General features: G+C 47.3%; 1 protein-coding gene across 1 annotated transcript; it reads left to right on the top strand.

Moving 5' to 3' along the window:
* The first annotated feature begins 330 nt into the window (after nt 1–330).
* Nucleotides 331–24368, top strand: LOC134058148 (trifunctional purine biosynthetic protein adenosine-3-like). Its single transcript, XM_062515246.1, has 21 exons — nt 331–475; nt 1223–1318; nt 1742–1916; nt 3278–3389; nt 3835–3894; nt 4758–4883; nt 7201–7288; nt 8042–8127; nt 8553–8721; nt 11193–11424; nt 11537–11631; nt 12341–12450; nt 14481–14679; nt 15587–15838; nt 16492–16641; nt 17622–17828; nt 18578–18718; nt 19562–19692; nt 21170–21311; nt 22457–22572; nt 24102–24368. The coding sequence occupies exons 1-21, from the start codon at nt 331–333 to the stop codon at nt 24366–24368; spliced, it is 3099 nt and encodes a 1032-aa protein (XP_062371230.1).
* The last annotated feature ends 3166 nt before the right edge of the window (nt 24369–27534 follow it).

Below are 27534 nucleotides of genomic sequence, written 5' to 3' on the forward strand. Positions count from 1 at the left end.
GGGTTTGGATGGTATTTTTATAATTTGATAGAAAATCCTGCATTGTGGGTCATGGGTGATTGGTTATTGGGTTAAAAGTAAAAATAAGTTAGGTGTCATTTCTTAATTGAACAGTTTACCCTTAAAAGGCCTTGTAGAGAGATATGTCTCTATTTTTAGCTTGTTAGCTTGAAGCGCTGTAGAAGTCACTGTAACACAGATAAGAATTAATAATCATCTGAGTCCAAACAAGAAACATCATCTCCCGAGTCTTCAATCCCAACTCTAGCAAAAAGAAGATAAAACTCAACAGTCAGTGGTGCTCCAAGGGCTGCTGTGCTCCCCAGGGCCATGGCTGAGCGGGTGCTGGTGATCGGCAGTGGAGGCAGGGAGCACGCCCTGGCCTGGAAGTTGGCTCAGTCCCCACACATCAAACACGTGTTTGTGGCTCCAGGAAATGCAGGGACAGCTGACAATGGAAAAATCTCCAATTCAGGTAAAAATGGGGGAATAATAATCCCAATCCAAGCAATCAGCACTGAGACAAAGCAACTGGGGAGGTACCAGCTGCTCATCTTTTGCTGGTGCCACAAATGGTTGAAGGCGTAGATTTGTTTTTTATTCTGAGTTTTGTTTCTGAATGTCAGAGCTGCCTCCTAAAACATCCTGCCGTATTTATTTTTTGCCTTGCTGCTTAAACTAGTGAGGCTTATATGAGACTGTATTCCTACACCTCATCTCTTCCACTTTATTGCTTGAATTCAGCGACCAATTCCAGTGAAACTTAACCCAGGAACACAGGGTACAAAGTTCTTAACTCTGAATAGAAACATCTCTGTGTCTGCCCAGGCTGCTCAGCAAAATTTATCTTCATCGTCCAATGCTTTGAATAAACCTTTACTCAGCTGTTCAAATGGAGTTCCTTTCCAAACCTTAAATTTTATTTTTCAAAGTTGCTATGGTTGTGATAAGCAGCTTTTAAAAATATATCTTGATTACACATGGCAAATAAAATAGATTTAACCAGTTAGCAGATGTGTATTAAAAACAGTAATGCAAATTGGAGCTGTTCCCAGCTCCTTTTGGACTCTCCTATTATTACATTGATATTTCACTTCACCCTTTGTGGGCTGTTGATTTCATGATTTTAATCACACTTTTAGGGGGATGGAAAAAAGGCATTCTCATCTCCTGTCTCTTATTTAGGCTTTCCTATAATCAGTTAATTATTTTTCCTTTTCAGCTGTATTAGTGAGCAATCACACTATTGTTACCCAGTTCTGCAAAGATCATAACATTGGGCTTGTGTTAGTTGGCCCAGAAGCCCTTTTGGAAGCAGGTAAGTTAATAAGTAAATTAGTTTTTAAGTAAGTAAGGTAATAAGTATGTTAGAAATTATTTTCCTCTAACTTGACAGAAAAAATATAGACGTTATATTATAATATAATAAATGAACATACTAGAATCATATCAAATAATATAATTACGTTGACAGAAAAAATCAGCACTTTGAATTCTGCTTTCAAATGGGGGGTATTTGAAGTTACTGCGGGAGCGCTTAGTAATGTACAGAGCTGAAGAGCCTTAAAACAACAGGCTGAGAAGGGTCAGTGGATACTCAGCACCTCGTTTTGAGGGCGAATGAATCATCTGAGACAAAGGAAAGCGCAACAAAGGCACTGGGGGAATTTCCTTTTGGCACACGGCTGACGTCCCCAAGGAGCCCCCTCGGTGCCTGTGCTGTTCCTGTTGCTGTGCTCAGGGATTCTGGATGACCTGAGGGCAGCAGGAGTTCGGTGCTTCGGGCCCTGTGCCAGGGCAGCCCAGCTGGCATCACACAGCAGCTCCAGCAAAGCTTTCCTGGAGCGACACGGGATGCCCACGGCGCGCTGGAGAGCCTTCAGCAACCCGCAGGAAGCCTGCAGGTTCATCACCAGGTAAATGAATGTGCTGCCACGGGCTCCTCTGTGGGACACCTGGGCCTGTCCTTGTTCTTCTCCAGCAGGTGATGAATTAATGAGCTCTGTAATTAGAGACAGGTGATGAAGGTGCAAGTGTGGAGCTGCTGGAGCCATGTTGGGAGAGCTGGGGGTGCTCACCTGGGCAGGAGGAGGATCCAGGGAGAGCTCCAAGCCCCTGGCAGGGCCTGAAGGGGCTCCAGGAGAGCTGGACAGGGACTGGGGACAAGGCATGAAGGGACAGGACACAGGGAATGGCTTCAAAGTAGGATTGGATGGGATACTGGGAATTAGGAATTGTTCCCTGGTAGGGGCTGGGATGGAATTCCCAGATTTGCTGTGGCTGCCCCTGGATCCCTGGCAGTGCCCAGTTCCAGGTTGGACACTGGGGCTGGAGCAGCCTGGGACAGTGGGAGGTGTCCCTGCCCATGGCACTGGGTGGGATTTGAGGTCCCTTCCAACCCAACCCTTTTGTGATTCCACAATTCTGTGAGCTGCAGGTTGGTTTTTCTGTTTTCAGGTCACAGCTCTTCTTCTTTTCCATCTCATCCTTTAGAATACTCCATAAGTCATTTATAAGACAAAACATTGTAATGGAGAAAAATATTTCAACAGATCTTTCTGTTAGTTAAGGGTTAAGAACAATTTCTACCCAGATAGATACCAGCAAAATGCTCTCTGAGGATGATTTGGAAGGTTCTGGTCAAACATCCAGAACTAAAGGAGAACAGTCTCATTTATTTGCCTGTGGACTCTGCTCCCAGACTCCTTGTCCTTGCTGGCAAGTGCTCCATGTGGGATAAATTCGTGGAACCTCTGGGGATTTTTTGAATAAAACCAACCTTTTCAGTGGTTTTGCTCTGTAAGAACACCCAGCTCATGTTGCTGCCACACACAGATGAGGTCAACAACTTCTCTGTCAGCAAAGGCAAGGCTCCAAAGGGAAATTGTCCTAGGGGTGCACAGTGAAATGGGAGAAGGGGAGCCTGGTGGGAGCCTGTGTGGTACAAACTGGGCTGGGGTTTAACTTAATAGAAATCACAATGTGGAAAGGAGAGTGAGGGTTTTCTTTCAGGGAACAGGAAATTTGTGCGCAGGATCAGCCCTTCTGAAAACATTTTATTTGCCTGTTCACAAGTCAGGGGATGATTGGATAAAGTTAAAATACATTCGTTAACAGGGTGATGCTTTGTTCTTTTTTAACTTCTGGATTTAGTTTGTGTTGCAGAGTAAGTGGGGAAATTCTGGAGGTACAGTGGGACTGGGAGGGGGCATTCAGGAGCGAAGTGATTGCCTGGATGCAGTGGGGATGTCTGACCCCCACCCTGCTCCCCTTACAGCACAGACTTCCCTGCACGGGTGGTGAGGGCACGGGGTCCAGCAGCCAAGAAAGAAGTGACCATTGCAGCCAGCAAGGAGGAGGCCTGCAGAGCTGTCCAGGAGATCATGCAGGTGGATAAATCCTTCATTAATCCCTGCCACTCTGAGTCTTGGTGTTCTGTACTCCGGGAGTTTGTAATTCCAGCTACAGGAGGAAAGTATTTTTGGGAGAAACTTCTTCATTTGACTCAAGAGTTTCCCTGGGTCTCCTCAGATTCCTCCTGTGTGACCCTAGGCAGGGCTGGGAGCTTTTGTGACTGAACTTCTGTTCCAGTCCCACTTCTCTGCTCCTCCAAATTGTAATTTTCCTTGTCCCAGGCCTGATAAGGAGTATTTAAGTGTTGCCTCCTTATGTCCAAATGAAGCTCCATTGGCTTTCCCCACTGGCATTCAAGCAACCTGGCACTTCTCATATACATTGTTTGGGTTTTTTTGAAAAACAGAAAATTAAGAGAGGATTTAGGCAGTGGATTCATGTCTGCTTACTGGAGATTTCCTTTGTTTTGTTCTTTTACAGGACAGAATGTTTGGAGAGATGGTTGTTATTGAAGAACTGCTTCAGGGGGAAGAACTTTCTGTATGTGATTGATGGTGTGATGTTGTGCTTTTATTCTTTGGAATTATTACTGTGCTTCTGCATAAACACCCATGTTTATTGTATCAAATTTATTTTTTTTTGTTTTGCTTTATTTGCACTTTGAGGAATGCATATATATAACATGCAATCTAAGCTGTGTGTCATGCTCACCAATGCATGTTGTCAGTAGATTTACATTCTGCATTAACAATGGCATTGTATTTACAGCAGTTATTTTAGGCGGAATTTTTTTTCCTAAAGTGACCCAAAACCCTGTTTTTATGAACTTTGCCTTGGTAATTATAACAAGAATTATCTGTAACTTTGTGCTAATATTGAGTGCCTCTTTTAGGCTCTTCATATGTCAGAGGACAGGCATGTGTCCATGTGACTCAAAATCTGATTCATCAGAAGGGAATTGTAATGAGAGCCACCATTTCTCTTGGTAATTTAAACATGAGAAACAAACAATTAATCCTTCAAATCAAGGGGCTTGTAGCAGAATAAATGGATCCTATTGGATTCTGAGAAATTCTTTACTCAGAGTGTGGGCAGCTCCTGGGACAGGATGGAATTGCCAGAGCAGCTGTGGCTGGCCCTGGGTCCCTGGAATGTTCAGTTCCAGGTTGGACACTGGGGCTGGGAGCAGCCTGGGACAGTGGGAGGTGACCCTGCCACGGCAGGGGTGGCACTGGGTGGGATTTAACATCCTTTAATCCTTTTATCCTTTATCCTTAGCAATCTGGGCTTCTGCAATTCCTACATTTCCCAGCAGAACTGCGCCCAGCGGCGCCGTCCCTTGGGCCAGGCCGCTGTGGCCACTGTCACCTCTGTCACCTCTGTGCCCGTGTGTCTCCCCACAGTGCTCCTGTTTCACTGATGGTGTCACCGTGGTCTCAGTGCCCCCAGCTCAGCCCCACAAGCGGCTCCTGGATGGGGAGCAGGGCCCCAGCACAGCAGGGATGGGAGCCTTTTGCCCTGTGCCTCAGGTACAGCCCCTGCTGGGCTCTGCTTGGAAGCCAAAGTCAGTTTGCTTTGCAAGTTCTTTGTTACTTTTAAATAAAAGCTTTAACATCTGTAAAAAATAAATATGTAGTAGTAGCAGTAGTAATAATATTAATAATAATAATAATAATAACAATAATAATGATAAATAACTAACCGAAGTTTAAAAGCATGGCTCATGCTGGGTTCTGTTTGTAAGCAAAAGTCAGTTTGCTTTGGAAGTTCTTTGTTACTTTTAAATAAAAGCTTTAATACCTGTAAAAAATAAATTAATAATAGTAATAACAATAGTAATAGTAATAAACAACTAACCAAAGTTTAAAAGCATAGCCCATGCTGGGCTCTGTTTGTAAGTAAAAGTCAGTTTGCTCTGGAAGTTGTTTGTTACTTTTATTTAAAAGTTTAATACCCATAAAAAATAAATATGTAGTAGTAGTAATAATAATAATAATAATAAACAACTCACCAAACTTTAAAAACATAGCCCATGCTGGGTTGTGCTTGTAAGCAAAAGTCAGTTTGGTTTGGAATTTTTTTGTCAGTTTTAAATAAAGCTTTAATACCTGTAAAAATAAATATGTAGTAGTAGTAGTAGTAATGATTATAATATTATTATTAATAATAATAATATTAATAATAAACAAGCTGAGTTCTGTTTGCAAATGAAAGTCAGTTTGGTTTGGAAGTTGTTTGTCAGTTTTAAATAAAGTTTTAATAATAATAATAATAATAGAAAACATCTAACCAAAGTTTAAATCATAGCCCCTGCTGGGTTCTATTTGTAAGTAAAAGTCAGTTTGGTTTGGAAGTTGTTTGTCAGTTTTAAATAAAGCTTTAATACCTGTAAAAAAATATTTAATAATAAAAAGAATCAACTAACCAAACGTTAAAAGCATAGTTCTATAAAGCTTTAAAATGTAAATGTAAAAACCAAGAAGACATTCATAAGTTTCTATATATATGCCCAACTCCCCAGATCCACTCCTGGGGAGGGATTTATTAACACAATTGCAAACAGCTATTATATTTAAAGGAAATAAAAATTTACTCTAAAAAGAAATAACGAAAAATACATAGAAGTGTTAAATAATTAAATTATTAAATAATAATAAATATAATGTATAGTATATAATATATAAGAATGGAATTTATATTATTAATAATAAATAAATAATAACTAAAACAAAATAAAAAATTAATAAAAAATAATGAGCCAACAATTTCCTAAAGTATAAACCTCTAATATACAAAAAAAATACACCTCCTATATTAATCAAACTAAAAAGCAACCAGTCAAACAATACCCCTTGAAAGAAATTAACCCAATAATTAAAACTTTCAACAAGTGAAATTGTTTAAAAAGTATCAGTCTAATTTCAACACTCCCATTCTACCTATTCAAAAACCTAATAACTCATCTCAAATAATACAAAATCTACAAACTATCAATAAAACAACTAAAAATCTTTACCCTGAAATTACCAACCCATATATTCTATTAACATACTTAACACCCAAACTAAGCTAGTTCACCGTTTTAAATTTTAAAAATACCTTCTTTTACCTCCCTCTCCAGAAAACCAACCAAAAAATTTTTACTTTTAAGTAACAAAGCCCTAAGAGTGAGTGCAAAACACAACTCACTTAAACACTTAAATTGCCTCAAAATTTTAAAAACTTGTCCACTTTGTTTGAAAAACAACTTATAAAAAATCGAAAGGCCTGGGTAGCCCCACAAAAAAAAAATTAAAAAAAAAATAATAATAATAAAAAAGAAACCTTTACATTACATAAATAACCTCCTAATAGGCACCCAAATAAAAAAAACATGCTGCTGCCCCCAGCCCCTGCAGGACCTTTCCCATCCCTGCATCTGCTGCAGTGGGCTCCAGGACTCACCTTAACAATCATTCTTTGGGGTTTAATTGTCTGCAGCAACCTCTGTTTTACCTCTTCCATTACTCCTGAACTTTGTGTTCCTCCGGTGCCCTTAGCACCAGGTCAGAAATCCCTGCACAGTTCCCTGTGTGGCTCTTAAAGCACTGCTCCAACACATCATGAGAGTGGCTTTGCCCCAGGACAGAAGCACTGTGACTGCGTCCAGCCCAGGCTGTCACTCCCAGACCTCCCTCAACCCCCCCCCCCAAGCTCCCTGGGAGGAGAGGAGAGAGTTTTCATCCTCCAGACAGCTCCCCGAGGGAAGAGCAGGGCTTGGGTGGGACGGCAGCAAGCAGCTCAGCGTCTCCTCAGCCCGGGCCAGATGCCAGCACTGCCTCCTCACTGCTTTGGTTTTGCTGTCAGGTTCCAGAAGCTCTGCTAGAAGAAATCAGGGGTGCCGTCCTCCAGCACATCGTGGACAGCTTGAGACAAGAAGGAGCTGCCTATGTAGGTGAGTGAGCAGCTGAAAAACAAGGTAAACCCCTATCCAGGTCACTTCCACTGTCTGAATTCCAGATGGTATTTGTTTTTAAAAACACAAACAGCAGCAGCTCATTTTCTCATGCAGTGTTAAGCCTCACTCATTTGGTTCACAGCTCTTTGTTTGGGAGAGAACTTTGGCCTTTTCTCCTTAAAACACCACGATTTTATTAAATATTTTTAAATAAAACAGAATTTATTTGTAGTTCAGAGCAGAACACATACTTCAGTCCTGCTGTACTGCTCACTCCTACATGCCATGACCATTTTCTCCAGATCTTTGTCCAGAAACTGTTTTGGAAAAGCCAAGTGGTGCCCGCAGATGTCACTTAATGCCAAGGGCTGCTGTTGGCACTGAAGAGATCTCAGACCTGTAAAGAGCTGGGCTCCCACCCACATCTTCAGTTTCTGCTTTTGGGGACCTTTTTTGCAATGCCTGAGTAAGAATGGAGTGGGAGTTGAGTAAAACTGAAGTTGGGTACAGGATGCCAGAGAATCTTTGCTTTGTGGTTTAAAATGCGGTGCCCTGTTCCTCAGGTGGCTGCTTGTCACTTTTATGGATATTTGGGAATTATTATGACTTGCAGAATTCTTGCTCCTAAAACCTTCTGATTTGCAGAAATGAATCCCACACTCCAAAATTATCTGTTTCATTTAAAACAGTTCTTGAAAGAAAGAAAGAAATGTTTGAGTTCATTTGCTTGGCTGTGCTCTTTGTGTCCAGGTGTGCTGCAAACAGGTCTGATGCTGACCAAAGAGGGGGTGAAGATCTTAAACTTTAAATGCCAGTTTGGGGATCCCCAGTGTCAGGTAAATTGAACACACTAGAAAATTAAAGATGTTCCATTCTTTTACCTTTTGGTCTTGTGGTTCTAGAGAAAGATCTGTGTGTGAACATCTTCAACATCTGAGGTAACTTAAAATTTTGGCTCATCAGCTCCTGTGAATTATTAGTTAAATGCTTTAAATTAAAACATGGTTCCTCAGATTTTGTTTTTCTGGATGGAAGCAGACTGGGGGGGACCTAAATTCTAATCATAAGCTCACACCTTATGTTTCTAAATTCGTGACTGGTGACCAAAAGATGCTGCAAATTAAATGCTCACCCAGAGTTTCCAAATCTGCTGGCTTGGCACATACAGATTTTATTCCATCAATTGAATTTTCCCTAAGGTGAATTTCAGCAAACCAGCAAAATAAACATTAGCCTCCATCACTCTGAAAAATTTTTACAGGTAATTCTCCCTCTGCTTAAAAATGATTTTTATGAAGTGATTCAAGCAACAATTGAGGGCAAACTCTGCAGCTGCATGCCAGCCTGGTCAGAGAACAGGACTGCTGTGTGTGTGGTCATGGCCAGCCCAGGATACCCAGGAGACTCTGACAAAGGCATGGAGGTAACAGGTAACTCTGGGAGGTTGTTAATTATTTAATTACTTGCTCACAGGACACTGGGATATTCTGTATTCATATAGGTATTCAATATTCACTTAGATATTAGAGATTGGTATTCAATATTCATGTAGGTATTCAGGATTCATAGAGATATTAGATATGGATATTATATGTACATATATTGGATATAGATATTCAATGTTCATTTGGACATTATATATAGATATTCAATAGGCATGTAGATATTAGAGATAGGTCTTCAATATTTATATGGATATTTGAAATAGATGTTCAATATTTGCATAGGTATGCAATATCTATATATGTTAGATACAGAAATTCAGTATTCATATGGATATTTTATATAAGTATTCAATCTTCATATAGACATTAGAAATATATATTCAATATCCACATAGACATTCAATATTCATACATGCATTCAATATTCATTTAGATATCAATACTATTTGGGTATTGGATATAGATATTCAATATTCATACAGATGAATATTGAATCCACATATTCAATATTCATTTCCTCTGTTCCAGCACTCCTGGTTCAGGATCTCATGAAGATATTTACAGTGTTTAAAAACAGAGGGAACTGTTGCACAACCATCTCCTTCCCACTCAGCTCTGGGCCTTCCACTTCAGAGTTTCTTGGGGTTTATTAGTTTTTATTCTCTTTTTCACATTGAATCACGTGTTTTTAGATGATGCTGCCAGGGATGCCCAGGGTGGGACTGTTGAGGTGTCCTGTGCACCCCAGCTGGGTGATCCTTTTGTGCACTTCCACCTCAGGATATTCCGTGATTCTCTGATTTTAATGGCTTAACAAACTTTTTATTCTGGAGTATTCCTTAAAACAGGGTGCAGAGGGGTTGGATTTCCATTGCAGCAGGGCCAGGGGGAGGAATTCCTTGAGCCTGTAGCAAGGAGAAAACTGTGCTTGCTTCTCATTTTCCCAGGTGATGGCAGCAGTTCCTCCTCTTCCCTTATCCTTCCCTCAAAATAGAAATCTAAAAAAATTCCAAACCTTGAAGAGTTTTGCTTCCCTGTGTCAGCTGTGAGTGTCTGTGGAGCAGCAGTCCCAGGTGTTGCAGGGAATTGTGTGGAGTGGACAGGATGGAAAGGAGGGGAAGTGCTGAGGTAACATCAGCATGGATGGTTTAATGTCAGGGAAAGGGGAGAATCCTGGCAGGATATGGCTGTGGAATGTGATTTCCTGCACAAATTATCCAAAATCCCAACTTTCCTGGCACACTACACAGCCTGTGGTGGCGCCTGGATCCCATATTTCTGTTGCTGTGGGATTTCTTTCTTTACATTTGGGATACCCCAGATATGAACATGTAGGAGAGAGCCCAGAGGAGGCAGCAGGATGAGCAGAGGGATGGAGCAGCTGTGCTGGGAGGAAAGGCTGGCAGAGCTGGCATTGTTCACCTGCACAGGAGAAGCTTTGGGCTGAGCTCAGGGTGGCCTTGCAGGGCCTGGAGGAGCTGCAGGAAACATGGAGAGAGACAATTGCCAAGGGATGGAGGGACAGGACACAGGGAATGGCTTCAGAGTGGGACTGGATGGGATACTGGGAATTAGGAATTGTTCCCTGGGATGGGATGGTAACGAGGGGCTGGGATGGAATTCCCAGATTTGCTGTGGCTGCCCCTGGATCCCTGGCAGTGCCCAGTTCCAGGTTGAACACTGGGGCTGGAGCAGCCTGGGACAGTGGGAGGTGTCCCTGCCATGGATGGGATGGGATGGGATGGGATGGGATGGGATGGGATGGGATGGGATGGGATGGGATGGGATGGGATGGGATGGGATGGGATGGGATTTAATGTCCCTCCCAACCCAGACCAGTCTGGAATTTCATGATGCTTTACTGGATGGCTCAGAAGGGAATTCCTTGGGTCAGTGCACTGGAATGTCTCTCTGATGATGCTTTTTCTCAGAAAAAAAGCAAATCTGAAAACTCCTATTTTTCTCCCTTGACTGAATAAAATGTTCAGTGTTTTGTCCACAGAACTAATGGATCTGGAGAAAGGTCTGGAAAACACATCCTGGGAGGAGCAGCTGAGCTGGGAAAAGGGCTGAGCCTGGAGAAAAGGAGGCTCAGGGGGGCCCTTGTGGCTCTGCACAACTCCCTGACAGGAGGGGCAGGGGAAAAATGAGAGGAGATGGCCTCAAATGGCACCGGGGGAGGCTCAGGTTGGAGATTGGCAAAGAAAATTTCCCTGTCAGAGCGGTCAGGCCTTGGGATGAGCTGCCCAGGGAGGTTTGGAGTCACTGTCTGTGGGAGTGCTCAGGAGCAGTCTGGATGTGGCCCTTGGGGACAGGGTTTGGGGTGATGCTGCTGCTGGGCTGGCACTGGCTCATCCTGGAGGGCTCTTCCCACCTTGACTTTGAGACTGACAACAGAGAATGCAATTCTAAATCCTCAGAGAATTCTTTTTTTTTTTTTTTTTTTTTTTTTGCAGGGCTTCTGCAAGCCAAGGCCCTGGGGCTGCAGGTGTTCCATGGGGGCACAGTGCTGAAGAATGGCAGGGTGGTGACAAGTGGTGGCAGAGTCCTGTCCATCACTGCTGTCAGGAAGGACCTGATGGAAGCCCTGGGAGAAGCCAACAGGGGTGTGGCCACCATCTACTTCCAGGGGGCCACCTTCAGGAGGGACATTGGGCACAGGGGTCTGCGGCTGCTCCAGCACCCCCTGTACGTGAGCACTGTGATGGGAGCCCAGATGTTCCTTCCTGCCCCTCACATCTGGGCCACCCCTGCTGGGCCCTGCAGAAAGGGTCACCAGCACATCCTTCCCTCCCCACAGGGCCCTGATGTACAAGGACAGACACGTGGGAGCTGCACCCAGGGAGGTTTTGAGCCATCTGCCACAAACATCAGCTGTGAGAGGCACCAGGGCAGGTAGGACTGGGAAGAATCTGGGAATTCCCTCAGTATATTGGTTCTTTTCTCTCTCCAGGGTGGGCAGTGCACTCATGCCATTGAAAGGGAGCTTGGGAAACTGGGCTGGGATCAGCACAAAGAAAGAAAATTAATTTCTTTCTTGTCACTTCTCTTTCGATTAATTAACAAATGCCTGCCTTGCCATGGAGGTGGTTGTGCTTCTTAGAGGTGCAGAATGGAGAGGAAGAGAATGGAAATAAATAAAATAATAAAATCTCTAATGAAAAATTAAATAACTGGAGAAAAGGAGGCTCAGGGGGGACCTTGTGGCTCTGCACAACTCCCTGACAGGAGGGGGCAGGGAGGGGGGGTCGGGCTCTGCTCCAGGGAACAGGGACAGGAGCAGAGGGAACGGCCTCAGGCTGGGCCAGGGCAGGCTCAGCTGGGACAGCAGCAGGAATTTCCCCATGGAAAGGGTGCTCAGGCCTTGGCAAGAGCTGCCCAGGGAGGTTTGCAGTGCCCATCCCTGCAGGTGTCACCTGGACGTGGCACTCAGTGCTCTGGGCTGGGGACAAGGTGGCCGTGGGGCACAGCTGGGACTCCGTGGGCTGGGAGGGCTTTGCCAGCCTCAGGGATTTGGGGATAAATTGCAGTTTTTTTCTTGGTGAGAGTTTTGGGTGTTTTTATTCCCCACAAATCCAATCCATGCCCTGTTTGTTCTCTGCAGGATGTCGCTCAGAAGGAGGAGGCTTTGCTGCTTTCTTTGACCTGAAGGCATCTGGTTACCATGATCCCATCCTGGTGTCCCAGACCAAGGGCCTTGGACCCAAACTGCAGGTAATTGACAGCTCCAGTGCAGCAAAGCTGATGTCACCTGCCAGGGCTGTTTCAGTGCCACAGCCACTGCACCTCCTGAGCTCTGCAAACACTCCTGCAGTGGGACCTGAACTTTGTAAATGCTTATTTGTGCAAGGCCTGGCCATACTTAATTATGGATTTGGATATTTTGTGGTGAAATGATAATAACCCAAAATTTAGCTGAAAACTTGAGACTCTAAAAACCAGAATTTCTGCTCTGAACTAGAGGGTCCATTGGCTTTGAGGAGGATCTGTGTGGAGGAGCACAGGGAGTTGTTGAAATGAGAACTGGCAGACTCAGTCTAACAAATTGTGTGTGGAGAAGGAGAAGAAGCATCTCTGTCAGGGCACTGGGGAAAAGAAAGATGGAGGAAATAAACATTAAAGAAGCCAAGAAATAAAGAATTTTAATTAGCCAACAACATACAGGACAAGCTAAGTTAGGAATATGTTTATGTAGTAAATCAGGATCAGTTGGGCCAGGCATATATTTATGTATTGAATCAGGATAAGCTGACCTGGGGATTTATTTATATGTTCAATCAGAAGGTTTTCAGCCATCAGGAGAGTGGAGATCTGAAACTCATTTCACTGCCAAGCACAGCAATGTCCCTTGGTTCAAATGGTTTCTGCCTTTAATGCCAGGATTAACAAACAGCAGGAGACTGAGCAGAATCATCCCAAAGGTGTTTTGCAGCCTCACATCCCCAGACACCTCTGAGCATGAAAAAGTGATTGGTGCTGGCTCTTGTGAGTCTTTGTTCCCACTGCTTGGCAGAGAGACATTCCCAACTGTGTTTCCACAGGCTGTTCCCAAGGTTCTTCCTTGGCCAAGGAAAGGCTGGCCAGTGCCTGCCCAGGTTGTTCCTGGAGCAGTGGGAGGGAGGTGCTGTCATGCAGCAAAGGCTGTGGGATGCCTGTTTCCATAGCATTCCTAAGTCCAGCAGCCAGGGAAATCAGTCAGGAATCCAAGCCCAAACTTTGTTTGGGTGCTGCTCCCTCACCATTTGGAATCCAGTGCTGTTTATCCACATTTCCCCCTCGTCCTTCCCTCTGTCCTGGGCTTTCCTGCCCAGGTGGAACTGTGGCAGTAACTGTGGAACTGTATCTCCTTGAACATTTATCCACTGATAATTTTAAAGGTCTTTTGCACTCTAAATAATTCTCTGATTTTATAATTCTGTGATCCCTGTGTAACCTTTTCCCCATGGACAGGACACTCCAGGGTACCCCTGAGAGCTGGAAATGTCAGCATTTCATGGGAGCCACAACACCTGACCCAGGGCTCATTGGTTCATGAGGACTTCTGAAACCAGACAGCAGCTTCCCTGAGGGAATTGTCTGTGCTTTATCAAAGACCTGCCAGGGCCTAAAGGAGCTCCAGGAGAGCTGGACAGGGACTGGGGACAAGGCATGGAGGGACAGGACACAGGGAATGGCTTCAAAGTAGGATTGGATGGGATACTGGGAATTAGGAATTGTTCCCTGGCACAGGGTGCCCAGAGCAGCTGTGGCTGCCCCTGGACCCCTGGAATGTTCAGTTCCAGGTTGGACACTGGGGCTGGAGCAGCCTGGGACAGTGGGAGGTGTCCCTGCCATGGCACTGGGTGGGCTTTGAGGTTCCTCCCAGCCCAAATCATTCCCTGATTCTGTGATAATATTCCAAAAACCAAGAAGACAAACAAACAAAAAAAATCTCAAAATGATAATTTCTAGGTAGCTATGACTGGAATTCAAACTAATATTTAAAAAAAAACAAAATAGATTTTTCTCCTTTTTTTTGTCTGCAAGAAAATGAGCTGTTTTCTCTTGATTTCAACTAGGTAATGTCCTCCATTACATCCTGTAGTGATTCCACCAGGTTCTGTGACCTGGTTCTGTGACTGCACCAGGTTTTGCCCTCCATGTATGTCCTGCAGTGATTCCTTTCAACGAAAAGAAGGTTTCTGCTGATTTCTCTGATTAATAATTGAGTTTTGCCTGTTTCTCATTCCCACCATGTTTTGCAGGTTGCCCAGGTCTGTAAAAGGCACGACACCATCGGGCAAGACCTGGTGGCCCTGTGTGTCAATGACCTCCTGGCCCAGGGGGCTGAGCCCCTCTTCTTCCTCAGCCATTTGGCCTGTGGCAAACTCGATGCTGAAGTGGTGGAAACAATCAAGGAAGGAATAGCTGAGGCTTGCAGGAATGCAGGGTGTGCTTTCCTGGGTATGGACCTTCCTCTCCTCTGAGATTTGTAAAGTCTGAGGCTGAATTTATCACCAGAGAAATGGACTTGGGAGGCAAAGGCAGAATGTCGCCTTGGAATTGTTGGTTTCTGTTTGGTGGAAAAAAGAGTTGAGAATTTGTGCTTCAATTCTTCCTTGTCTGTAAAATGAGTCAGCATAGAAAAATGGGGTTTGGTATTTGTGTACTTGGATCCTTGTTCTTCCTTCTTTATCCCTGAACAAAGGAGAACAGAACTGGAAGCCTCACATCCTTCAACATTAATGTTTCCATGCCCTCTCCCATACTCAGGGATGTGCCATGTGAGTACCAGAAATAATAATGAGAAAACCACTTCTTCTTTCATGAAGCTTTGTTTTGTTGGAGTCTTGAGGCGAAGTAACAAACGGAGAAGGATTTAAAAAATGTATCTGAATGTTCTTGGTGCCATGGTCTAGTTGAGATGTTAGGGCATGGGTTGGGCTTGATGATCTTGAAAGTGTCTTCCAACCCAGTCATTCTGTGAATTCTGTGAATTCTTGTGCTGTGTGTCCCTGATGTGCTGCTGAATTTAGGAGATGCCATAGATTTCAAATAGTGTTACACTAATGGCTTTGAGCTGAAGGAGGGCAGGGATGGGTGGGATACTGAGCAGGACTTGTTCCCTGGGAGGGTGGGAAGGGGCTGGGATGGAATTCCCAGAGCAGCTGTGGCTGCCCCTGGATCCCTGGCAGTGCCCAAGGCCAGGCTGGACACTGGGGCTGGGAGCAGCCTGGGACAGTGGGAGGTGTCCCTGCCACGGCAGGGGTGGCTCTGGATGTGCTCTGAGGTCCCTCCCAACCCAAACTACGATTCTGTGATTCTAAAACGAACACGAGCAGGAGATGCTGACCCCCGTGTCCCCTTGCAGGTGAGGAGGTGACAGAAGCGGCAGCCCCGTGTCCCCCTGGGCACTGTGACCTGGCCGGGTTCGCGGTGGGCGCGGTGGAGCGGGGGCAGAGGCTGCCGGGGCTGCAGAGAGCCGAGGAGGGGGATGCTCTGCTGGGGCTGGGATCCGCTGCCATCCAGGGCCGCGGCTTGGGCGTCGTGCGCAGGATCCTCCTGACATCCTCCCTGCACTGCTCCTCACCAGCCCCGGGCAGCTGCGGGGACACCACTCTGGGTGCGCTGTCCTTCTTCTTCCCCGGGGCTTGGCAGGGCCAGCCTGTTCCCATCAGCCTGGGTTAATCGGTCTTCGGGGTTGAGCTGGTGTTCACTGCTCCGCGAGTGTGGGCAGCGCTTCTGCCTCCTTCCCAAGGCCTTCTACAGGGGCTGGGAGAGAATTTGTTCTGGGAAACATTCCCAAAAACACCCCATGACCTTTGAAGCTAATTCACTGAATTCAGCCTGGAAAATGGTTCTGGGAGAGCTCAGAGCCCCTTCCAGTACCCAAAGGGGCTCCAAGAAAGCTGGAGAAGGACTTGGGACAAGGGATGGAGGGACAGGACAAGGGGGAGTGAGCACAAACTCAAATAGGAGAAATTTAGGCTGGATATGGGGAAGGAATTGCTCCCTGGGAGGGTGGGAAGGGGCTGGGATGGAATTCCCAGAGCAGCTGTGGCTGCCCCTGGATCCCTGGCAGTGCCCAGTTCCTGGTTGGACACTGGGGCTGGGAGCAGCCTGGGACAGTGGGAGGTGTCCCTGCCCATGGCAAGGAATGGGAATGGGATGATCTTTAAGGTCCTTTCCAACCCAAACCATTCTGTAATTTTTTTAAATTCTAAACTTCGCATGAGATGTCAAACAGAAGGACTGAGCTGATGCTGTTGTTTGCAGGAGATGTTTTGCTGACCCCAGGGAAAATGTTCAGCCCAGCTCTGCTGCCCATCCTTCGCTCGGGGCACGTGAAGGGCTTTGCCCCCACAGCTGAAGGGCTCCTGGGGGGCATCTCCAGGCTCCTGCCCGAGCACCTCAGTGCTGTCCTGGGTAAGTACCTGAGCTGTTCTGGGGGACAAAAGCATGGCCTTGACCTTCCAGCTTCAGCTTGGAATCCTCAGGAATGTCCTGGCAGAGGGGAACGGCCCCAAGTGGGTGCTTTCCAAAACCATTCCTATTCCAAGTCACCCAGCCCCACTCTTTGTTGGAGAAGGGAAATTCCAGAGGAGATTAAAGGCAGCACAGCTCTAGGACAAAAGGTGTTGGAGAAGACTGTGTGTTCCTCAGGACACTTCTCCAGACAAAACATTTTGACCAAATGCTGAGGTTTGGTGGGTGAATATATTTGCACAATTTGCTCCACACACACACATTTAATGCACTTTTTTGGTAGCTTCCCCACAAAATCTGACATCTGTGAGTAAGTCAGAAATTTTTCTAATGAGGCCAAAATTGGGCAAAGAATTCAGAAGTTTGAAATAGTAAAGAAAACCATGTTCATGTGAGTCTAAAAATACAGTGGGGATGGGGAGGGGGAAAGAAAGGTGTCTGTGTGTGGGTTGTACTTCTCTAGAATGAAATTGGAAGGGGAAGAAAGAAATTTCCAAGGCCAGGTTGGACGCTGCGGCTTGGGAAACCCTGGGATAGTGCAAGGTGTCCCTGCCATGGCAGAGGATGGATTGGGATGGGCTTTATGGTCCCCTCAGGTTGGACAGCAGCAGGAATTTCCCCATGGAAAGGGTGCTCAGGCCTTGGCAAGAGCTGCCCAGGGAGGTTTGCAGTGCCCATCCCTGCAGGTGTCACCTGGACGTGGCACTCAGTGCTCTGGGCTGGGGACAAGGTGGCCGTGGGGCACAGCTGGGACTCCGTGGGCTGGGAGGGCTTTGCCAGCCTCAGGGATTTGGGGATTCTGTTGCAGCAAGAATTGGTCTCTACCAGCTCTTGTGACACATCACTGTCATTGCAGACAGTAAATACGAAACACCAACAAACATTTGTGCTGCTCACACACGAATTTCTATCTTTTCCAGATGCTCTCAGCTGGAAGATCCCTGAAATCTTTTGCTGGCTCTACAAAGAGGGGAACCTCTCTGCAGAGGAGATGGCTCAGACCTTTCCCTGTGGGATCGGGGCCGTCTTGGTCGTGCAGAAGGAGCTGGCCCAGCACGTTCTCCAGGACATCCAGAGGCAGCAGGAGGCCTGGCTGATTGGGAAGGTGGTTGCCCCTTGTCACACAGGTGAGCAGGTGTCCCTGTGGGACTGAAGAGAATCCCAAAGTTTGTGTACTTCACACCACTTTCCTGTTGCTTCACTAGGCAGGAGGCTACTGGACACCTCCACATCTACATTTCAGTATTAAATAAATGAGAAACCAGTTCTTGTTTCAGAGTGGCAGCACCTGGAAAACCTCTTCCCCTCCCTGAGGCTTCAGGAAATCCCTGTGCTGATTGTTGCAAAAATCAGTGGATATTTTGCCACACTCACGGCGATCAAGTCCCCTCCTGTCCACCCCTTCCAGCTCACACAGACCTGTGCAAAGGTTGAGGACAGGCCACAGCTTTGTAAAGTCACGTGTGGTGATGGTCAGCTTGAATCCTGGTGTGTCACTGATTGACATCCAGCAGGACATGAACCAAAATCCCTCTGGAAACCCAACAGTTTGAGCAGCCAAAATGCCACCTCAGCTCTATCAGCATTGTTTTTAGTGTCCTTTTGCAACATGAGAGCTATAAAAGATGGGACTAATCCTTGAGAAGGTCATGCCTGGGCCTTTGTGAACAGCTCAGTGAGCAGGTGACACCAGAGACCAGCACAGCTGCTGGGATCTGGGCTGTTCAAGCGCTGAATCCCTTTGGAGCTCTACCTGTGCCAGCATAAATTCATTGCTGGTACCATTTCTTGTTGTTGAAACATTATTAATAAACTGCACAAAGTCAGTTTAGAAGGAAAGGTAAAATCTAACACTTTCCTCGTGTGATTGGAGCAGGTTCTCACATTGAAGTGGAGAATCTTGCAGAGGCTCTGCAGCTGGGCAGCCCCCAGCAGCTGCTGAATGACAGCAGTGCCAGGATCCAGCCCCAGCCTGGGAAGAGAAAGGTGAAGGTGGCTGTCCTTGTCTCTGGAGCAGGTGAGCTGCCACTTGTCCTGGCACAGAGAACGTGCTCACACGCCAGGAGAGGCTGGTTCAGGTGTGCCCACCTTTGCTTTCCTTTCAGTGGAATCTCCAGAGCCTTCAAAGCCCAGGGTTTCACTTTGAATAGAAGTCAGGGAGTTGTGTTGCACTGTTTGAAAACCTGAGCTTTAGCAGTGCCCCCACCCTCAGTCCTGTGTGTGGACAAGCAGATCTTTGTCCACACAAGGCTCAGAGCCCCTCCCAGGGCCCTGGGTGCTCACGTGTGTTGGGGTTTATTTTTTTTTTTTTTTAAGGGTCAGGATTCAATGAGTGAGATGGTATTTTTTGTTTGGACTTAGATGTTTAGTAGCTTTTATTTATATTTCAGTTTCACAAATGGAAGTTTTACAGTACTTTAGCAAATTTAAAATGGAGTATTTTTTAATAAGGCCTTCGAAGGGTAAAGTGTCTAATTATGAAATGTTACTTAAATTATTTTTACTTTTAATTTAATAACTAACCACTTGTGGCTCACAATGTGGACTTTACTTAATTACACAATATTACCCAAACTCACAAAGGACTAGTTTTTGTCTTAAAACCTCCATCTTGCTTTATATATACTACTATATTCTAAACCCTTAAATTCTAAGTTTTCCCCCATGTGATATCACACACTTCTTTTCAAACTACACACCCATAATCCCAGTTCTATCACTTCATTTTAGAATTTCTCTACCGTCTCAGGTTAAATGTAGTGTTTTCTTGGGGGTCAGTGCCTGTCAGCACAGAAAGTCTCAAATTCTCAGTGCCCGAGGTTCCAACAAGGTGTCCCCACCTCTGCTCTCTCCCCTGGAGGCACGGCCCTGGCTGGGCTCATTGGCTCTGCCCGGGAGCCTGGCAGCTGTGCCCAGCTGGTTCTGGTCATCTCCAACAGACCCGGAGTGGAGGAGCTGCGGAGCGCGGCCCGGGCTGGAATTCCCACCAGGGTAAGGAAAATTCCCCTTCTCCTTTTTATTCCCAGCCTCTGAGTCCGTGGGTGGGAAGGAAAAGCTTGCTTGAGCACTGGGGTTTCACCTCAGTGTGAAACTTTCCCCATGGATCTGTGGATGGAGCACAGAGCTGGGAGCCCTCATTGGGCTCTGGGAGCTTTTTGCAGTTTGGGAGCCAGTGCTACATCCCAGGGAAGGGATTTAAATGGATGATTTGGGACTCAGATTTCAGCCCATGAGCATCAAACTTCAGGTTCTGCAAAGCACAGGAATGTGTTGTCTCCTGGGCTTATCCCTCCTTAGAATCCCAGAATCCCAGACTGGTTTGGGTTAGAAGGGACCTCAAATCCCACCCAGTGCCACCCCATCCATGGCAGGGACACCTCCCACTGTCCCAGGCTGCTCCCAGCCCCAGTGTCCAACCTGGAACTGGGCACTGCCAGGGATCCAGGGGCAGCCACAGCTGCTCTGGGAATTCCATCCCAGCCCCTCCCAGGGAACAATTCCTAATTCCCAGTATCCCATCCAGTCGTACTTTGAAGCCATTCCCTGTGTCCTGTCCCTCCATGCCTTGTCCCCAGTCCCTGTCCAGCTCTCCTGGAGCCCCTTCAGGCCCTGCCAGGGGCTCTGAGCTATCCCTGGATCCTTCCCTTCTCCATGATAAAAACCTGTGTCTCACATTGTGCCCAATCCCTTTCACTAGCACCATACAGTTTTTCTCCTGCCTGTGGGTCACAGAGCACCTCTTTGGGACAGGAATTTGTTCTGGTTTCTTCCATAAAAACCCCTGGCAAGGATCAGCAGTATCTGAGAACATTCCATGACTTGGGATGTCAAACACAGGAATTCCCCCTTCTGACATCAAGTGGGTTTGAGCAGCTGTTTTTACATCTTTGCACAGATGGAAATAAACTCTGCTAGGGGCTGTCCCTGCATGGAAAGGCTTCAGCAGTTTCTTAAGCTTCTGAGTTGGATTCACGTGACATTTTCCTGACTCATCTCTTAAAAAAAAAAAAGGATCTCAAAATTCATTCACATTTTCACAGGCAAGAGCACAAAGATCTGTGAGCCCCTTGTTTGAAGGTCCACAGGAGAGTCAGGAATCAGCACTCACCTGGGGACCTGAAAATAGAAGGTGGAGTAGAAATAAATTCCTCCTCCCCTTATCCAGAGAGTCTGGCCAATTGACACCACCACCTCCCTGGGCAACTAATTCTAGTGCCTGACCACTCTTAAAATGGAGAAATTGTATCTCCAATCTGAACCTCCCCTGGTGCAATTGAGACCATTTCCTCTCACCCCTTCACTTGGGGCATGGCAGAAAAGACTGACCCCACCTCACTGGACCCTCCTCTCAAATCATGGATTGTCCTGGAATGAGTCCAGTTTGTTTTTCTTTGTTGCCCAAGCAGCTGCTCTCAATCCCACCGAGGTGTTTCCATGATGTGGCTTTTGTTGTGTTTCACTTCCCCAGGTGATTGATCACAAATTGTACGGGAGTCGCTCGGAATTCGACAGCACCATCGACCGAGTCCTGGAGGAATTCTCAGTGGAGCTGATCTGTCTGTCAGGATTCATGAGAGTCCTGTCCAGCCCTTTTCTCCGAAAGTGGAAAGGTAAGAAATTAAATGTCAAAGAGCAACTAAAGCAGGGGTGGTTGATTCACTGTCAGAATTTGATCAAATCCCTCAGCCCTGCTGGCACTGCTGACATTCCAGCAGGGGCTGCCTTGGGATTCCCTCTGGCAGGGGGATTGCCTTGGGATCCTGCTTCCATCTCCTCTGGCAGGGGGATTGCCTTGGGATTCTGCTTCCATCCTCTCTGGCAGGGGGATTGCCTTGGGATTCTGCTTCCATCCCCTCTGGCAGGGGGATTGCCTTGGGATCCTGCTTCCATCTCCTCTGGCAGTGGGATTGCCTTGGGATCCTGCTTCCATCCTCTCTGGCAGGGGGATTGCCTTGGGATTCTGCTTCCATCCCCTCTGGCAGGGGGATTGCCTTGGGATTCTGCTTCCATCCCCTCTGGCAGGGGGATTGCCTTGGGATTCTGCTTCCATCCCCTCTGGCAGGGGGATTGCCTTGGGATTCTGCTTCCATCCCCTCTGGCAGTGGGATTGCCTTGGGATTCTGCTTCCATTCCCTCTGGCAGTGGGATTGCCTTGGGATTCTGCTTCCATCCCCTCTGGCAGGGGGATTGCCTTGGGATTCTGCTTCCATTCCCTCTGGCAGTGGGATTGCCTTGGGATTCTGGCTGAGGATTGCCAGAGGAACCCCGGTGCTGCCTCAGTAGTGACAGAGGAGCAAAATGAAGGCATGGGGTGGGTCTGTGCCTTCCCCAGGGAAGGAGCTTGATCCCATCCTTTGCCAGGGAGCTGTGCTGGGGATCCTGCTGAACTCAGCCCCTGCAGTTCCCACCCAGAGAAAAATGGGAGAGAGATTTATCCATTCCCAGGAGGGATTTCTCCCTCCTGTGGTGTCCTGACCCAGTTCCCTGTGTGCCCCAAGTGAGTGAGGGGTGAGCAGTAAGTTAATCAAGGGTGAGCACTGAGACAGTGCCAGCCCTTGAGGCCTTGCTCAGGAGTTATTCACTCATGGCTTGAACAGGCTCCTTTAGGAATGTTGCTGCACCTGTGATACTGGAAGGGAAGAATTCCCTCACATCAGAGCAGTGCTGAAATTAAGTGAAAGAAATTAAATTCAAATTATAATTTTCTTTTTTTTATTCTTCTGTTATTTTTTTTTTCCCTCACACTGATACCCAGGAAAAATTTTGAATGCTTCTCCATCACTTTTTCCACTCATCAAGGATGGAAATGCTCATCAAGAGCCTCTGGAGAGTGGATTCAAAGTTGCAGGCTGCACTGTGCATTTTGTTCTGGTGAGTGGCCTCAGAACTGGGAAGCTAGGAAAATTTGGAAGTTAGGAATTTGCTTTTTTCCTTTTCTTTCTGGGGGCAGAAATAGGCAGATGTAAGAGCAATGTGTGGGAACCCTAGGACTATTACCAGTAAAAACCAGGAAGATTTGGGGTTGCTTGAAGACCTTTTGTCTGTCCCTTGCATTTTGGGGTGGGATTTTCCCATTTATCCTTCTTGCAGAACGTGCCAGCCCAAATCTCCTCTGAGGTGCCTGGGCTGTCCCTCATGGAGCTGTTCCCTCTTCAGGGGGTGTCCCTGGAGCCTCCTGTGCAGCCCCATCCCTGTGCTCAATTCCCTGTGCTCCATTGCCATTCCCTGTGCTCCATTCCCTGTGCTCCATTCCCTGTGCTCCATTCCCTGTGCTCCATTCCCTGTGCTCCATTGCCCATCCCTGTGCTCCATTCCCTGTGCTCCATTCCCTGTGCTCCATCCCCCATCCCCTGTGCTCCATCCCCTGTGCTCCGTCCCCTGTGCTCCGTCCCCTGTGCTCCGTCCCCTGTGCTCCGTCCCCTGTGCTCCATCCCCTGTGCTCCGTCCCCTGTGCTCCATCCCCTGTGCTCCATTCCCTGTGCTCCATTGCCCATCCCTGTGCTCCATCCCCTGTGCTCCGTCCCCTGTGCTCCGTCCCCTGTGCTCCATCCCCTGTGCTCCATTCCCTGTGCTCCGTCCCCTGTGCTCCATCCCCTGTGCTCCATTCCCTGTGCTCCATCCCCTGTGCTCCATCCCCTGTGCTCCATCCCCTGTGCTCCATTCCCTGTGCTCCATCCCCTGTGCTCCGTTCCCTGTGCTCCGTTCCCTGTGCTCCGTCCCCTGTGCTCCATCCCCTGTGCTCCGTCCCCTGTGCTCCGTCCCCTGTGCTCCGTTCCCTGTGCTCCGTCCCCTGTGCTCCATCCCCTGTGCTCCATTCCCTGTGCTCCATCCCCTGTGCTCCATCCCCTGTGCTCCATCCCCTGTGCTCCATCCTCTGTGCTCCGTCCCCTGTGCTCCATCCCCTGTGCTCCGTCCCCTGTGCTCCGTCCCCTGTGCTCCGTCCCCTGTGCTCCGTCCCCTGTGCTGCATCCCCTGTGCTGCATCCCCTGTGCTCCATCCCCTGTGCTCCATCCCCTGTGCTCCATCCCCTGTGCTCCATTCCCTGTGCTCCATTCCCTGTGCTCCATCCCCTGTGCTCCATCCCCTGTGCTCCATTCCCTGTGCTCCATTCCCTGTGCTCCATCCCCTGTGCTCCATCCCCTGTGCTCCATCCCCTGTGCTCCATCCCCTGTGCTCCATCCCCTGTGCTCCATCCCCTGTGCTCCATCCCCTGTGCTCCATCCCCTGTGCTCCATCCCCTGTGCTCCATTCCCTGTGCTCCATTCCCTGTGCTCCATTCCCTGTGCTCCATTCCCTGTGCTCCATTCCCTGTGCTCCATCCCCTGTGCTCCATTCCCTGTGCTCCATCCCCTGTGCTCCATTCCCTTTTCCCCCGCTCCTGACGCGCTCCGTTCCCGCAGGAGGAGCCGAGCGCCGGGGCCGCCATCCGCCGGGAGCCGCTGCCGGGGGACTCGGAGGCCGCGCTGGAGCAGCGGCTGCAGGAGGCCGAGCTGCGGGCGTTCCCCCCGGCCCTGCAGCTGGTGGCCAGCGGGGCCGCGTGGCTCGGAGCCCACGGCAGGACGTGCTGGAGGAGGGACGGGCAGGGGCCCAGCCCCGAGCCCGAGCAGGAAGGAGCAGCGGCCGCGGCGGCGCCTCCGGAGCGCGGGGGGCTCCGGGCACGGCCCTGAGGGGTGAGAAACAAGGCTCGATCTTTAAATTGTTCAAGTTTCATAAGGGATAAAGGGGTTATGTTATAAGTGAGAAACAAAGTCTCGATATTTAGCAAAATTTAGATTGCTTCGCTTGATCTAGGCGGAGCAAGCAGCGCTGGGTAGAGTGAGGGGTCTCCGCTTCATGCTTCATTGAATTTTGGTTTGCAGGTTTTGTTTTTATAGCATGGTTTTTCTTGGAGTAATCAATAATTGTTATTTTTTTTGTTGTCGTAGTTCTGCCAGGTACGCGGTGGTGGTTAAAAAAACACCCGTGGGACCCCTGTGTGAAATCTCCGGACAATTTGTCAAGTAACCATCTGGCTTTGGTAGATAAAGAACAGCACAAAGTGGGAATCTGCTCTTAGCAGACAGGTTGCAATTGATTACACAAAGGCAGGAGATCTGATTTTGCAAAATCTTTCAGGCTGTGGGAAAACCTCGTTTTGCAAACTGGTATCGAATACGATTTACTAAAAACCACAATAATCATAACAGGGGATTTAAACAGAACGATTTAATCATGTATATTTTTCTCTGTCTAATGTCCATGCTTCATTTCAGACCTAAGTATTCTGGTTTATACAAGCCCCAATATTTTTATAATTAACACTAATCTTTTATCAATTATCACAGTAATATCCAGCTAGGGGTACTTGGTAAACTGCCCAAAGCACCCCAGTTAGCTTAAAACAATTTTCTTATCTCCTTTTTTATTTCCTTGGTTGAATGCCTGTTCATGAGGGTCACACATATTCAAACATTGCTGTGTGTTCCACGAATTCTTTTGCTTGGTTTTAACCTTTGACTTGTCTTCATGCCATCCTGTAGATGAAATCAATGTATTTTATTTCTTCTCAACGATCTGTTCTGTTTGTTTGACACTTCCTGATAACTGGAGAGTCAGTAGCAAATTTTTCTCTTGGTGTCCTGATGTCATCTTACCAGGATTATTATTTTTTATTAGCTTATTATTTTACATTATCTATTTCACAGAACCGAGTTATTCTTACCAATGCCAACTAGTTATAAAATCAATAACTACTTCTGCAACGGTTAATACACAGCACAGTCTTTATTTCAATATTTTGCAAGAGCCTAATCTACATAATATGTTTATCACACTAAAATACATAAACTAAGCAGGGCCAGAGTACTGGCCACAAAAAATGACAAATTATATCAAAAGCAGTTAAAAGTTATTAAAAATTGTATTATATCAAAATAATTTGCAAAAGTCAATATATAATAGTGAAATCCAATAACTACACCCTCCTCCTTCCTTTTCCCTTCTCCTCCACATGCTTCTCTTGGATGTCTCAGTGTCCCAAGTTTCCATTCCCAGCTTTTTCCCTGAGCTCACAGCTTTCATTACACCCCCTTGGAAAATCCATGGTGGGAGCCAGGCTGGCTTTTCAGGTTTGGAATTCCTTTGTTCTCTTTTTAAACCTGTAAAGGAGAAAACATGTTATGTGGACGGGGCTCCAGCTGTAAAATTGGTTTGGTGCTTCCAAGGGGAAATTCATCCTTCCAAGGGATCCATTTCTGTGGTAGAGCAGTGGGAGCATCCCAGGGTAACCCCAAACCCTGCTGCTGCAGGAGTGGGACAACAAAGCCCTGGAGCTGCTGGAGAGAGCCCAGAGGAGGCACGGAGCTGCTGCAGGGCTGGAGCCCCTCTGGAGCCAGGCTGGGAGAGCTGGGGGTGCTCACCCGGACAGGAGAAGGATCCAGGGAGAGCTCAGAGCCCCTGGCAGGGCCTGAAGGGGCTCCAGGAGAGCTGGACAGGGACTGGGGACAAGGCATGGAGGGACAGGACACAGGGAATGGCTTCAAAGTAGGATTGGATGAGATACTGGGAATTAGGAATTGTTCCCTGGGAGGGGCTGGGATGGAATTCCCAGAGCAGCTGTGGCTGCCCCTGGATCCCTGGCAGTTCCCAGTTCCAGGTTGGACACTGGGGTTGGAGCAGCCTGGGACAGTGGGAGCTGTCCCTAGCATGGCAGGGATGGCACTGGGTGGGATTTAAGGTCCCTCCCAACCCAAGCCTTGTGTGACTCTGGGGAATCCCATTTCACATCAGCCTTACCTAGCGAAATATCAGAGTCTAGATCAAGGTGCCTGTGATGGGGATGGGTACTGGATCTGGGACAGATCTCCCTCTCTGGCAGTGATCCCACTGCTCTGATCAGTCATGGGATATTGATTCCCTGCACAGGCAGTGATTTCCCCCCTCAAGTCCTCATTTCCTCTGCCTTCCCTGGATGGAGCTGTGTGACCTCCCTGCTGACCCACAGCCCTACACCATGCACAGCCCTTTCCCTCCTCCCCCCCACAGTCCTGGGAAATCAATTCCAAGGAAAGAGTTGTAGATGGAATATTTTTATTATTTTGAAGTTTATTAGGCTTTATTTCAAATCCCAAAGGAGATTATGCCAACATGGGAGTACCATCAGAACATCAGAGCCCAGAATAAAAATCAAGTTTTCTCTGTGTTAAAGGGGAGCTCCAAACCACCTCATCTGCTTTGTGTGTGGGAAACCTGATCCTTTGAGTAAGAACACTAAAATTGCTTCATAACTACTAAAATATTAAAAGAAAACCACAAGTGTTGAGCTGCACAAAAACCCCACTTGTTTTCCAAATGTTCATAATTCCTGGGTGTCCCCCAGTGTTATTGCAGGTGAAAACACTCGTCCAAGAATAAAGGCACTTCAGAATTCCTGAGGAATGTTTCACAAGCCACGGACATGCTTTGTGGCAGGTCTTCCTGCTCATGTAAAAAAAATAAAAACTCAAATCTGAGGGGGATTCACATAGGAATGTTGATGAAAAAATGGGTAGCAGACAGGTTTGGAAATGACAGGGTCTGTCAAGGGTCTGGGCTGGACAAGATCCACCACCATCAAACCAGGAAGCAAATGGAGAAAAAATCCAATACTTGGTGTTTTGGAAGGCCAGGCTTTCCTGGTCTGATGAGGTTTTCAGAGTGGAGGTTTCTGCTTTTGGCTGTCTCTTCCATTGAAGTTTCCCTCAGCAACACTTCCCAGCACAAGGAAGGTCCCCATCAGGGAACAGCCCTGATGGCCCCAAGTCCACCCCAGGGCTGCTCAGATCCACCTGGCTGGATTTGAGTTGTTAGGAAAGT

This window comes from Cinclus cinclus, chromosome 2 (genome assembly GCF_963662255.1).
Source record: "Cinclus cinclus chromosome 2, bCinCin1.1, whole genome shotgun sequence".
Classification (NCBI taxonomy): Eukaryota; Metazoa; Chordata; class Aves; order Passeriformes; family Cinclidae; genus Cinclus; species Cinclus cinclus.

Bases quoted from the DNA above. Each gene is read 5' to 3' on its own strand.
- LOC134058148 (XM_062515246.1), top strand. From the start codon at position 331: ATGGCTGAGCGGGTGCTGGTGATCGGCAGTGGAGGCAGGGAGCACGCC. The intron at 7,289-8,041 runs GTGAGTGAGCAG...CTTTGTGTCCAG, and splicing joins AGAAGGAGCTGCCTATGTAG to GTGTGCTGCAAACAGGTCTG. The intron at 8,722-11,192 runs GTAACTCTGGGA...TTTTTTTTGCAG, and splicing joins CAAAGGCATGGAGGTAACAG to GGCTTCTGCAAGCCAAGGCC.